Source organism: Entelurus aequoreus, linkage group LG27 (genome assembly GCF_033978785.1).
Source record: "Entelurus aequoreus isolate RoL-2023_Sb linkage group LG27, RoL_Eaeq_v1.1, whole genome shotgun sequence".
Lineage (NCBI taxonomy): Eukaryota > Metazoa > Chordata > Actinopteri > Syngnathiformes > Syngnathidae > Entelurus > Entelurus aequoreus.
In genome coordinates, this window is record NC_084757.1 from 22,490,698 (window position 1) to 22,504,451 (window position 13,754).

Here is a 13,754-nt window from a genome sequence, read left to right on the forward strand (position 1 = left end):
ACCCCAAAAGCAAGCCATGGCAGATTCCAGCACACAGTGGGGGCTGCCAGCAAGCCCCTTTGCATTCCCTGGTTTGGCCCCCGCTCCTTGTACGTAATACCTGCCAAGCTCCAACAGGTGAGCTTGTCAGGGAAGACATTAGTAAGTAGGAGTCTTATCGCAAGTTCCCCTGTGCACATTCGCAGCTCATACACTTGATGTTGCGCCACATCCCAACCGCCCACCTACATACTGTACAAACACGCCCCCCCCCCCCCCCCCCCCACACACACACACTTGAGCAACTGAAAAGCAGATCGCACTGATGCACTTAAAAAAAAAAACGACGCTGGCCTGTATGCATTTTTAAGAGAACACAAGAAGTGACACACAGGTCAGATCACCTACCTACTAACCACGGGTGCAATGATGCAGCAGGCTTTGACAGGAGTTACAAGGCGGCGGTAGGCGGTAGTACCACCTGCTCCCAGAGGGCGCTTTTTTGCTGAGCAAAGAAGGGAATTAGTAACATGTTTGGTATTGAACTTTTTGTGTCCCAGCTTGCTATACATAACCACAGTGATCAATTAGATAAAACAGTCACAGTCTCAGTAACAGTCAAAATCTTGTATTTGTAAAATAAAGTTACACACAGCTCCTATGTGGGACCTCAAAATAATATGGCAAAGCAAAGCAGTACCATCATATCTAATTACAATAAATTCAAATTCAAATTTTTTTTTAGGCAATGCTTACCTTTTTTGGCTGAGAGAGAAACATTTAGAGCAGTGGTCCCCAACCACCGGTCCGGGGACCGGTACCGGTCCATGACGCATTTTCTACCGGGCCGCAGAGAAACATTAAATAATTTATAAACGACTGCATTTCCTCCGACTAAACTTTCACCTGTCCCACTAGACACACCAATAAGCTTGTTTATAGATGTACAGTAACACTCCTCATTAGAGATGTTCGATAATATAGGCCTGCCGATATTATCGGTCAATAAATGCTTTAAAGTGTAATATCGGAAATTATCGGTATCGGTTTCAAAAAGTAAAATGTATGACTTTTTAAAACGCAGCTGTTCGGAGTGGTACACAGACGTAGGGAGAAGTACAGAGCAGTTGCGTCTCTCAGTCATACTTGCCAACCCTCCCTATTTTCCCGGGAGACTCCCGAATTTCAGTGCCCCTCCCGAAAATCTCCCGGGGCAACCATTCTCCTGAATTTCTCCCGGTTTCCACCCAGACAACAATATTGGGGGCGTGCCTTAAAGGCACAGCCTTTGCGTGCCGGCCCAATCACATAATATCTACAGCTTTTCACACACACAAGTGAATGCAAGGCATACTTGGTCAACAGTCATACAGGTCACACTGAGGGTGGCCGTATAAACAACTTTAACACTGTTACAAATATGTGCCACACTGTGAACCCACACCAAACAAGAATGACAAACACATTTCGGGAGAACATCTGCACCGTAACACAATATAAACACAACAGCACAAATACCCAGAACCCCTTGCAGCACTAACTCTTCCCGGACGCTACAATATATACCCCCCGCTACCCCCTACCTCACCTCAAACCCCCCCCCCCCATCCCAACCCCGCCCACCTCAACCTCCTAATGCTTTCTCAGGGAGAGCATGTCCCAAATTCCAAGCTGCTGTTTTGAGGTATGTTAAAAAAAATAATGCACTTTGTGACTTCAATAATAAATATAGCAGTGCCATGTTGGCATTTTTTTCCATAACTTGAGTTGATTTATTTTTGAAAATCTTGTTACATTGTTTAATGCATCCAGTGGGGCATAACAACAAAATTAGGCATAATAATGTGTTAATTCCACGACTGTATACTATCTGTATCTGTTGATATCGGAATCGGTAATTAAGAGTTGTACAATATCAGAATATCGGATATCGGCAAAAAAGCCATTATTGGACATCTCTACTCCTCATAGTAAGTTGCCATTTGTTATAGCTTTGTGACATGATACAATGCACATTAATAAACATATAAAATATAAATGTGACAGATTGTAGCCAAAGGCTGATTTCCATCTGCATCTCATTCCAAAGGAACAAGCCCAGGGCTCCCACTAATTCAGCGTTATAGTGAGTTGTATTTTTCATGCACTTATTTTTGCTGTATTTATCTGGCACAAGTGGAAAGCTGGTCCCTGAAAATAATGCCTACATTAAACCAGTTCGTGGAGCAAAAAAGGTTGGGGACCACTGATTTAAAGAACTGCAGAATAATTCAAATACTTTACTGGAGAATAAAAACAAAGATTACAATCTAATTGAAACTGGTAGTGAAATGAAGCTAATGCAGTTAAATACTAACCAAAACACTTGCTAGAACCTTTGCACAAAAAAATATAAATGTATTAACACACGCTCGACCACAATAGTTACCAAAATATCAATAAGGTCACCAAAATTGATGAACTACTTGTTCTCCACGTTAAGCATGCTGAGCTAGCTGTTGGCATGGTTTTGCTCGCAACCCTCAAAGCAAAGACACTAACTCGACTTTTTTGTTTTTATAATATTTTCTACTAACAACTTAATTTAAAGAACATACTGCACCATTGTCGGGAGTATTTAAGAGAAGAGACTTGGGTAATAGTACCTGCTAACAGAGAACGTTCATGTTTTTAAGAGCAGGCTTAAGACCCACCTTTTTGATTTGGCTTTTACCTGATGTTGATTATTATATTGAAGTCATTTGTATTTTACTTTTTAACCTATTAATTATGCAAGATTTAATTTAGTTATATTTGGGGGGGACGGCGTGGCACGGTTGGGAGAGTGGCCGTGCCAGCAACCTGAGGATTCCTGGTTCGATCCCCACCTTCTACTGACCTGGTCACGTCCTTTGTGTCCTTCAGCAACACACTTCACCCTTGCTCCTGATGGGTCGTGGTTAGGGCCTTGCATGGCAGCTCCCGCCATCAGTGTGATGAATGAGTGAATGTGGAAATAGTGTCAAAGTGCTTTGATAGGCTCCAGCAAACCCCCCCCCGCGACCCCAAACGGGACAAGCGGTAGAAAATTGATGGATATATATATATATTTTTTTTTTTTCTATTAATCTTCATATGTCTTACTTGTATTTTATTCTTTATCTTTATACATGGTTCTTACTATTTTACATATTTTATTATTTTTATTTTCCAGAGCTCCTCAGATGAGCCATCTGCATCAGGGGTTATCGGCCGTGCGTGTAGGGGCGCTTTTGTGTCAGCGTCCTGCTTCTGTGATAGTGTTTACTCACATGTCTCCTCTGTACTCAGCCATGCAATCATTGGTCCATATAGTTGCATATGTGTGTGTACTTGTGTTTGGTATCTGTGTCCGTGCATACTTATGTGATAATGGGGGATATGGGTCACCGGTAGAGATGTCCGATAATATCGGCCTGCCAATATTATTGGTCGATAAATGCTTTAAAATGTAATATCAGAAATTACCGGTATAATTTTTAAATTTTTTTTATTAAATCAACATAAAAAACACAAGATACACTTACAATTAGTGCACCAACCCAAAAAACCTCCCCTCATTCACACAAAAGGGTTGTTTCTTTCTGTTATTAATATTCTGGGGCCGTACTTATCAAGCTTCTTAGAGTGCCATTTTACACTTAAGTCCTGAGAATTTGCGAAATTTAGTCCTACTCTCAAACTTAAGAATAAAAGCTTTTTATCAACGTTCTTAAGTCTAAGAATCACTCCTACTCTCCACGATATTTAAGAGACCTTCAGAGGTGTCTTAAGTGGTTAGGAGTTGCCAGCAGGGGATGGCACTGAGGCGAGAGAGACGTGCGCGAACATTCAGGGAGCGGAACGATGTCCTGGATTTGTTTGATGACGAGCAGCTGATCAAACGGTATCGTTTAGACAGAGCGGGTATTATTTTTGTCACAGATTTAATACTTTTCGATTCCATGTTGATTTCTGCATGTGGCTGCAGTGGGCTAGTATATATAGAGCCACCCACACCAGTTTCAAATTAGTTGCCTAATTAATGAATTGGAAAGAAAATGTTATGACAGTAGCGTATGTGTGTGGCCGTGAGGTGAGTGACATCAGTGAGTGTGTGGGCGAGAGAAGAGAGGGAGCGGTAGCGTGAGTGCCGGCGGGGACTAGTTTGTTTTGTATTATTTTGTAGTTTATTGTCAAAATATACACTCCCATTGTCCACTTAAATATTTCCAAGATATTTCTTTATTCTTAGAAAACGGATTCCCTTCCGTGATTGGTCATTTCTATGGACACAGAAATGACGTCATCTAAAATTCCATTTACGGCACATAGTAATGTCGTAATTCAGCTCTGAGTGTGACACTTAAGATTCAGTCCTACACTTCGCTGAAAGTGTGAGTAAGACGCTTGATAACTAACTTTTAAGTGCAGCTTTCAGCGAAGAATTTATTTACTCTTAAGTCAACTCTTAGCAGACTTCTTAGGAGTAATTCTGAGAAGCTTAATAAGTACAGCCCCTGGTTCCTACAATATATATCAATACAGTGTGCAAGGGATACAGTCCGTAAGCACACTTGATTGTGCGTGCTGCTAGTCCACTAATAGTACTAACCTTTAACAGTTAATTTTACTCATTTTCATTAATTACTAGTTTCTATGTAATGTATGTGCAAATTCCAAGCTGCTGTTTTGAGGCATGTTAAAAAAATAATGCCCCTTGTGACTTCAATAATAAATATGGCATTGCTATGTTGGCACTTTTTTCCATAACTTGAGTTGAAGTTGTTCTCTTATTTTGGTAAACCTTGTTACATTGTTGAATGCATCCAGCGGGGCATCACAACAAAATTAAGCGTAATAATGTGTTAATTCCATGATTGTATATATCGGTATCGGTTGATATCGGAATCGGTAATTAAGAGTTGGACAATATCAGATATCGGCAAAAAAGCCATTTTCGGACATCTCTGGTCACCGGGGTATTGTTTTTAACTTTGTAAAGTACTTTGCGTTTATTGTATGTATGAAAAGGGCTTTATAAATAAAGTTTGATTGATTGATTGAATTGATGAAACAGTTAACAAGCTAGCTGTTAGCATGGTTTTGCTCGAAACCCTCAAAGCTAACACGCTAGCTCGACGTTTTTGTTTTTTATCATACCCTCACTGGATATTTTCTACTAACAACTTAATTTATAAAACATACTCCACCATTGTCGGGAGCATTTTAAGAGAAGAGACGCGGGTAATAGTACCTAAGAGAAGGTCTAGAAGAGTAACTTTCCCACCTGTCGAAGACGGAAGCGATGTTGTCCTCCATTGTTTTAGAATTAAGCAGAATAAACAGTTAAATATATATTTTGTAAAGCCGGCCACACATATACAGCTCCGAAGTGACTAATAACCCAGTATAAACTAGTTTTGCAACGGAACCGTAGTAAAAACATTGTCTTGTTGTGGTCATAGGTTAACGGTGGTTGTAGACTTCTAGCAATTGCAACATAAGCTACTTCCTTTCGGCACTTTCGCAACTAAGTTAATCTTCACATTATTTTATTTTAATATACGTGATTTAATACCATTTATTACAATGGGACATTAAACTTTTCTCAAAAGTTCCACATCAAATGTGCTCCTTTAAAAACATGATTCTAGCTAGAAATAACTACTGCAAAACAAAGCAGCACAATACATCACCACACCATCATATCCAATTACAATAAATTCTAATGCAAACTTTTTTTTTAGGCAAGGCTTACCTTTTTTTTGGCTGAGTGTGAAACATTTAGAGAACTGGTGAATAATTATAAGACTTTACTGGAGAATAAAGACAAAGATTACGATCTAATTGAAACCGGAAGTGTAATGAAGCTAATGCCGTTAAATACTAACCAAAACACTTACTAGTACCTTTGCACAAAAATATAAATGTATTAACACACGCTCGACCACAATAGTTATAAATCTCAATAAGGTCGCAAAAATTGATAAACAGTATACTTGTTCTCCATGTTAAGCATGCTAAAGCTATTTCCTTTCGGCACTTTCGCAACTAAGTTCATCTTCACATTTTATGTTAATATATGTGATTCAATACAATTTATTACAATGGGACAATAAACTTTTCTTAAGAGTTCCACATAAATTTTAAAACATGATTCAAGCTAGACATAAATAATGCACACTCCACAACATGACATACCTTCACAAATAATTTTTTATTTTTATACATTATAACCATTTCCAACACATTTTTATATTTCGAAAGAAATGACTATTTTCCTTGTCATTTACATAAATCAAACTCAATTTGTAAATTAAGACTGGAAAATAGTCCTGTAATTTTTGTATATTTGCACGCATACAAGTGTCGATGCATCCATTTTGCTCTGAACTGAATGCACATTGTTTGGTGGAGGTTGGAGAATAGAGGGCAGCCAAAAAGCAAGGAAAAATACAAGCGCTCTAGCAGTAACAGCAGGCTAGCGACACCACCACCGTGTAACCGACACTGAACCGGGTTAGGATTCTCCGCCTAAACCCATTTTTTTTTGTACTACGTAAACGTTTGCTTAAAGCTTAAGTTCCACTAGAAGTCAGTTTGTAATTATACTGCAGCTTGGGTAAAAGGTGTTCGCATTTAAGCCAAAGTCCTCCCCCAAATGCACAGTCCAATTCTGCTGGCTTTGTCCCGAGAATGAGAGAGACACGCTTGCAGTGCGGCGGGAACCAAATACACTTCAGGAAAGGGTAGGGAAAGTACAGATCCACGACAGAGAAGACAAAGTATCAGCAAAAAAACAAATGATTGAAGTTTCATATCGATACTACAGAGGGTTCTCGTCAACACACCAGCTGATCATCCGCACCATGAAACAAAATACAGGTACAGTAATAAGAAAGATAAACCATGCTATAGCATCCCGTGAATGCATTTTGATCACTGTTTTGTCAATAGTATTTCTAGGCCTCCGCAGTGGGTGCCTCCATCCCCCCATTAGAGGGCGATTGAAATGTATGAGGAAACAACGCGGCTGAATGAAACATACGATACACTGTTCACTAATGTGCAGAAGTGGAAACCAAAGAAAAATCTATCAGGCATTGATAGTGCGAGTACCCTCTTTGGTTTGTGACATTGTTCACAAAGTGATCCTCAGAGTGAGTACACCAAAAAAAGTGACTATAGGTGTGCCCATCTCCCATTCGACTCCATCGCCAACAAATGTAATTACAATATGGCAAATCGTTTCAGGTCGTTTGACAACATGGGTGAGTAAATGAAAATTGCTGCAGTTAGCCTACAGTATTAAGATTACGCAAGATAATGTGTGTCAAATCTCCACAGTGGGTGAATTATTAAAATATAACCCACCAGCCATTAACTGTTGCCATAGAAAAGATTCGTACAGAACATCTAATATAAAACAATCACATACTGGCAGCTTCTTAACGCTAACATCCACTCCCCTGCAGCCCAATGGAAGCATGACACTGGCCTGGTGAAGCGGTGGTCTTACATACAGTACGACCACTCGAGAGCCCTGCTGCTGGTGAAGAAATACATGAGAGGAAGCCAGAAATCGTTTGACGCCCAAAAACAAGAGAAAAGTGCCAAAACGTGTGTGACGGCCTGAGTATGTACAACATAACTTATGTGTATGCAAGCAAAAAAGACCCAGAGGTAAGGCAGTGCTGACGTGAGGGCGCGGGGGGGCTTTCACTCAGTGCTGCGGGTGGGAGTGCTGGGCTGGTTGAGACCCATGGTTTTGCACAACCAGCCGGCAAAGTCCACTTCTTCCACTTCAGATCGCTTGATGAATATGTGATTCTGAAGGGAAACCGTAAAGGAATTGAAGATTAGTAGAATTCAATAAACCACAAAAAAACATCGGAACATTGAGGCACTCACTATCAGCATCTTCAGATCGGCTCTCTCGGCTGGATTTTTAATCAAGCTGCAAACAAACATGATGCGTAAACACCACAATATCATAAAGTGACTGCATGCACAATAGCCCTGTTTGATGGACAAAACCATCCGCTATTTATTAAGAGGGTTGAGAGTATAAGATCATTCTAAGGTACCGTATTTTCCGCACCATAGGGCGCACCGGATTATAACGCGCACTGCCGATGAATATGTTCGACCTTTTTCATATATAAGGCGCATTAAAGGAGTCATATTATTATCATTTTTTTTCTAAATGGAAAACACTTCCTTGTGGTCTACATCAGTGATCCCCAACCTTTTTGTAGCTGTCAACGCTTGAAAATTTGTCCCACGGACGGGGGGGTGGGTTAATATTATTATTATAATTTTTTTTTTTTTCATAAATAAATACAATCATGTGTGCTTACGGACTGTATCCCTGCAGACTGTATTGCTCTATATTGATATATAATGTATATATTGTGTTTTTTATGTTGATTTAATTTTAAAAAAAATTTTTTTATTTTTTTTTTTAAATTTCTTGTGCGGCCCGGTACCAATCGGTCCCGGTGGTTGGGGACCACTGGTCTACATAACATGTAATGGTGGTTCTTTGGTCAAAATGTTGCATCGATTATTGTTTTACAGATCATCTTCAAGCCGCTTTCTGACAGTCGCTTCCGGATGCGCCGTTTTGTGGGCGGTCTTATTTACGTGGCTCACTTTCGGCAGCGTCTTCTCCCCGTCATCTTTGTTGTAGCGGTGTAGCGTGCAAGGACGGGAGTGGAAGAAGTGTCAAAAGATGGAGCTAACTCTTTTAATGACATTCAGACATTCTTTACTTAAATCAATAACGGAGCAGCATCTCCTCATCCGGAAACAACAACAACGCCGGAAACGTGTCCCGTGAAAATACGTCTAAAAGTTCCTTGGGTGAATAATGTAAACTCACTACACCGGTATGTTTTAGCGCTTTCATGGTAAGTTTACTGAGAGATATAAGTAAGAACTTTACACTACTTTATATTAGAAATGGCAACAGCGGAGGATGAATGTCACATAAGAAGATAGAGAAAAAGAAGAAGCTTATCGACTACGGTGTCAGCACGGACTACAAAGGTGGACGTGCGCAATTTTTCAGGATTTATGCAGATCCCAAATACAGATCAGCAGGTACCAGAAGGTAAGAAAAGTTGCTTTTGAATAATATTGCAAAACAAAATGCCAGATAATATGTCTTACCTTATATACACACCATAATAATACTCGTATCGCTTCATAGCTTACCAAAGTCGCACTAAAACATTTTGATCCATTTTTGAGCGCCGTGGGTAATGTTCTATATTTTCAATAGAACATATAAAATGTTGGTGTTGCTTACTTGAGTCATATTGCCATCATAGTGCAGTCTACACGTATCTCCTATGTTTGACTGTCATCTACTGGTCACACTTATCATTACACCATGTACCAAATAAAATTGCTTCGAGGTGGGTAAGCAAAACCAGAATTATTCCATACATTAGGCGCACCGGGTTATAAGGCGCACTGTCGAGTTTTGAGGAAAAAAAAAGGATTTTAAGTACACCTTATAGTCCGGAAAATATGGTAATAAATTTGATTAGACAACCTTGCCCCAATTAATGCCTTGGTGAATAGTAAGTGCCACCTCAAATACAAATTACCCTCTGTCAGAAATGAATCACATTTTCTATGACTTGCTTCATTGATAGCACACAATATGCTGGTTTAGTAGGCAGGCTCAGTGTATATTTGGGTCATTGAATTTTCTTTTCATGAATTGAAATCGAAAAAAAAATAAGATTGGTTTATTTGAATTTCATTTTAAAATGCAAAAAATAAAAGTTGAAAACAAAGCGTTACTTTTTGGTGTGAAAGACTATGTTTACACTGCAGGCCAAAGTGGCCCAAATCGTATTTTTTCTAAAAGATTTTTTCCTGCTGATTTTCTTTATCAGACTTCAGTATAAACGCAAACGCACCCCAATGTGGCCTTGACGTCACTTGCATGCGCAGTTCGATAAAGTGAAAACAAAGGAGGTTGCTCGGATTCCGTAATTGAACAAGGAAGTACTACTAGGACTACTACTTTGCAGAATAAAAGTCGCCACACCTTGAAAATGTATGTTTTTTTAAACTAGAAAATAAATTAATGTAATATAATGTATGAATCAGAGGTGTGGACTCGAGTCACATGACTTGGACTCGAGTCAGACTCGAGTCATGAATTTGATGACTTTGGACTCGACTTGACAAAATGTAAAGAGACTTGCAACTGGACTTAGACTTTAACATCAATGACTTGTGACTTCACTTGGACTTGAGCCTTTTGACTTGACATGACTTGCTACTTTCCCCAAAACCCAAAGATTAAAAAGTTATTTGGGAGCGCGCCGCTCCGTATTTTTCCTTTTCTTCGTCTGTGTCTATCAGCGTGTTGTTCCTGTCAGCTGGTGTGCGCTCAGTACAACAGCCAATCAAATTAGATCTACGCTATTTTCATCCCACAGCTCTCATCCAATCAAATTGCAGGACAACCAATGAAGAAGAATTGTCAAACAATGCGGCAGTGAGAAACAATTATGCCAAAGTTAATTTCGTTCGGGTATTAAAACTACGACTCGGTCAACAAAAAACGAATAGCCCTATGCGAATCATGCAGTTGGAATATTATAGACGGAGACGTAACAACTTCCAATTTCGTTCGACATTTGAAGATGCACAAAGAAGGGTAAGTTTTGAATGTAAGCTAACGTTTATTGGCTAAGTAACGTGACTTTTATTTGCTGTGTAGTTAAATCAGTGAGGCTGTAAACTCACTGCTAACGTTATAACCATAGACATCTTATAAGGGTACGCAGCATCGCGCGCTACTGTCTACAGGCGCAGACGAGACGCGGGGCCGCCATCTTGGAGTGGTGATCCGCTCCACTAGTGCAATTCATTTGGCAGGAGCAATGAACTGTCAGCGCATTTAATTCATTTTACCTCACTGAATACCACTGATTTTCACGCGCTTTTTTGTTATATGTGTAGCTATGATAAAGGACACATGTTTTGGCGTGTTTTATTATTCATAGTTTGCTTAACAGTAATATAATATTCTTATACGCTATAAGTGACCAGACGTCCGAGATCAAAACCGGGAATATAATCCCAGAGAAAGGGGAAAAAAACGGTCAGCTATTTTTAAATTGAAGAAATAATATGATTAGGTTATATATACATGCGTATATCCTACATAAACAATGTATGAATACATTAGATATCTATATATCTTATAGACTGTATCTCTGTTGCTGCAGCAGCAGAGAGTTTATTCTGTCTTGACAGTTTGTATTGATATTTTGTATTACATTCTTCCCTTAAATGATCATGTTTACAGTCATTGTTTTATATGTATTTTTTATGTACGTCGCTTTGGATAAAAGCGTCTGCCAAATACTTCAACATAAACATATATAAACACCTGTAAGTCTTTATATCAGCTAAAACCACCAATCTGTTTCACTGGATTCAGAATAAAACCAAATTCTGTCTTACCCAACAATGTTAGTATTTGAATATTGTTACTTGAAGACTTATTCCTGGTTACAATTATACTGTTAAGAAAGTATTGTCTTATATTTTGCCTAAAATGAGAATGCATCATAATCAGTGGCGGCTGGTGAATTTTGTTTTAGGTGGGGCTGAAAGTTTGTAAACCAAACCCATGTAGGGGGGTCATCCTCCCCCAGAAGATTTCTTTGTGATTTTCACATACAAATATTAAAGATCTTTGCTCCTTCTCAACTCTGTGGTAATATTATTTTCATAAAATACAACCAATAGTACATTAATGTTAAATCTTACTTGTGAAAAGTAATCACCCGATTTCTATTTTCAACAGTCCGCTCATTTGAGTTGGAAAACGCTGAACACCATCTTTGTTTTCTACCTGTCAACTGTCAGTTTAGGCTGCTCGCCGGCTCCTCATCACCACTTCAAGATGGCGGCCAAATTGCTCGTGTCACAGCAGCCAATGCTGCGTCTACTTATAAGATGTCTATGGTTATAACGTCATTGCAAACACGGCAATATGTTGCGTCCACTGCAGTTCGCTACCTTATTCATACTTTTTGTCAAGTGATTTTTTTTAAGCAGGGTTGCATGAGGTACCTATACATAACGTTACATTAGTCAACGTATCACACACAGTAACGTAACGTTAGACGGCGATCAGCAGCACCGCATATTTTAGCCACCTACAAAAACACAAACATAGTCAAATAAAGGTCAGTTAAAATGTATACTATATTAAGAATATGTGAACGTATTGCATAGGGCCCTGACATCTAAAAAGTACAACTCTGTTCATTGTTTTGTTCATGTTTTTGTTATGTTTTTCATATGTACGCACACATCAACACACATACAGTATGAGATGAGATCAATGAGATAAGGTAAGAACAGGATAGAAACTGCTGTGGAACTACCGGTAGTTACAATGCAATGTGCCAAGGAAATACAATGTTAACACTTTTGTGCAAATAAGTACAGTTGCACTTGTTTTTTCAAATGTGTTTATTCTGTAAAGGAATGAGTTAAATGTTTAAAATGACTGGATAATAGTGCTATTATGAAGTGCAATGTCAGCACTATTTTTTTTCCTGCAATTTCAAATGCACTTGTTTTAATAAATAAATACAGCGTTTTAAAAGCATACACAATCTGTGTAAATATATTAGTCTGTGGTTAAAAGGACTTGAAAGGACTCGAAATTCAAAATGCAGGACTTGGGACTTGACTTGAGACTTTCCAGTCTTGACTTTGGACTTGACTCGGGACTTGCCTGTCTTGACTCGGGACTTGACTCGAGACTTGAGGGCAAAGACTTGAGACTTACTTGTGACTTGCAAAGCAATGACTTGGTCCCACCTCTGGTATGAATAAATACATATAGCGTAATATATTTGAAAGGGATCTAATATTTTTATGGGGTTAGGTAGAGGAGACATGGACATCAGCGTGGATCAACGTTAGCTTCATTTTTTAACTAACGTACGTAAACAACTTACGCAATGTACGTAACATGTAAGCAAATATGCCACAGCACACACGTCAATTCCGGTCCTTTAGCAATCGCTATTTCTTTAGAATCAAAGTATGTATGTATATAGTGTATGTGTTTATGCACTCTTTTGATGCACTGAACATTCGGCCACCGAAAAAATACTTTGCTCATTGTAACCGGATGTTGCAATGATGTATCCACTACCGCTGGCGGCCCTAGGCACACAAATGACGCAGCTCGCCCAAAGATGACATAAAAGTCCCAATCAGGTTGCATTTACATTTTAAACTGATTCAATCAGATTCGAACTACCTCTTAAAGTTGCCCAAATATGATACAAAAAGATCAGATTTGAAGCACTTTGGAGCATTTAGATTGGCGAAAAATGTCCGATCTGTGTCTGCACACCAATTAGATTTGACCCAGATTAGATTTGGTGTGCAGTGTAAACAGGGCTAAAGAGCATAACTACATCTAAAAAAATGTTTGGATTTTCATTCTATACTTAATATGACAAACATTTTAATCCCTAGCAAACAGAAACAAAGAAAAACAGACCAAAGCGCCTGTGACTCTGGCTACCATGTCTTCGAAGACCTACAGAAATGATGTAAGACATGGCACAGCGAGGACTGACATCTACAGAAATCTCTATGCAGATATGGGGACGGCGTGGCGAAGTTGGTAGAGTGGCTGTGCCAGCAATCGGAGTGTTGCTGGTTACTGGGGTTCAATCCACACCTTCTACCATCCTAGTCACGTCCGTTGT

The 13,754-nt window shown here is 39.2% G+C and overlaps 1 protein-coding gene across 1 annotated transcript in view; it reads right to left on the bottom strand.

The window, feature by feature from the left end:
• Positions 1-6,177: 6,177 nt before the first annotated feature.
• The window catches only part of map2k2a (mitogen-activated protein kinase kinase 2a), a 31,075-nt gene continuing 23,498 nt past the window's right edge, over positions 6,178-13,754 (bottom strand). The window contains exons 11-12 of the mRNA XM_062038774.1: positions 7,891-7,936; positions 6,178-7,809 (exon numbers count right to left, since the gene is read on the bottom strand). Coding sequence (XP_061894758.1) covers positions 7,699-7,809; positions 7,891-7,936 — 157 coding nt within the window. The 3' untranslated portion in view covers positions 6,178-7,698. The remainder of the gene's footprint in view (positions 7,810-7,890; positions 7,937-13,754) is intronic.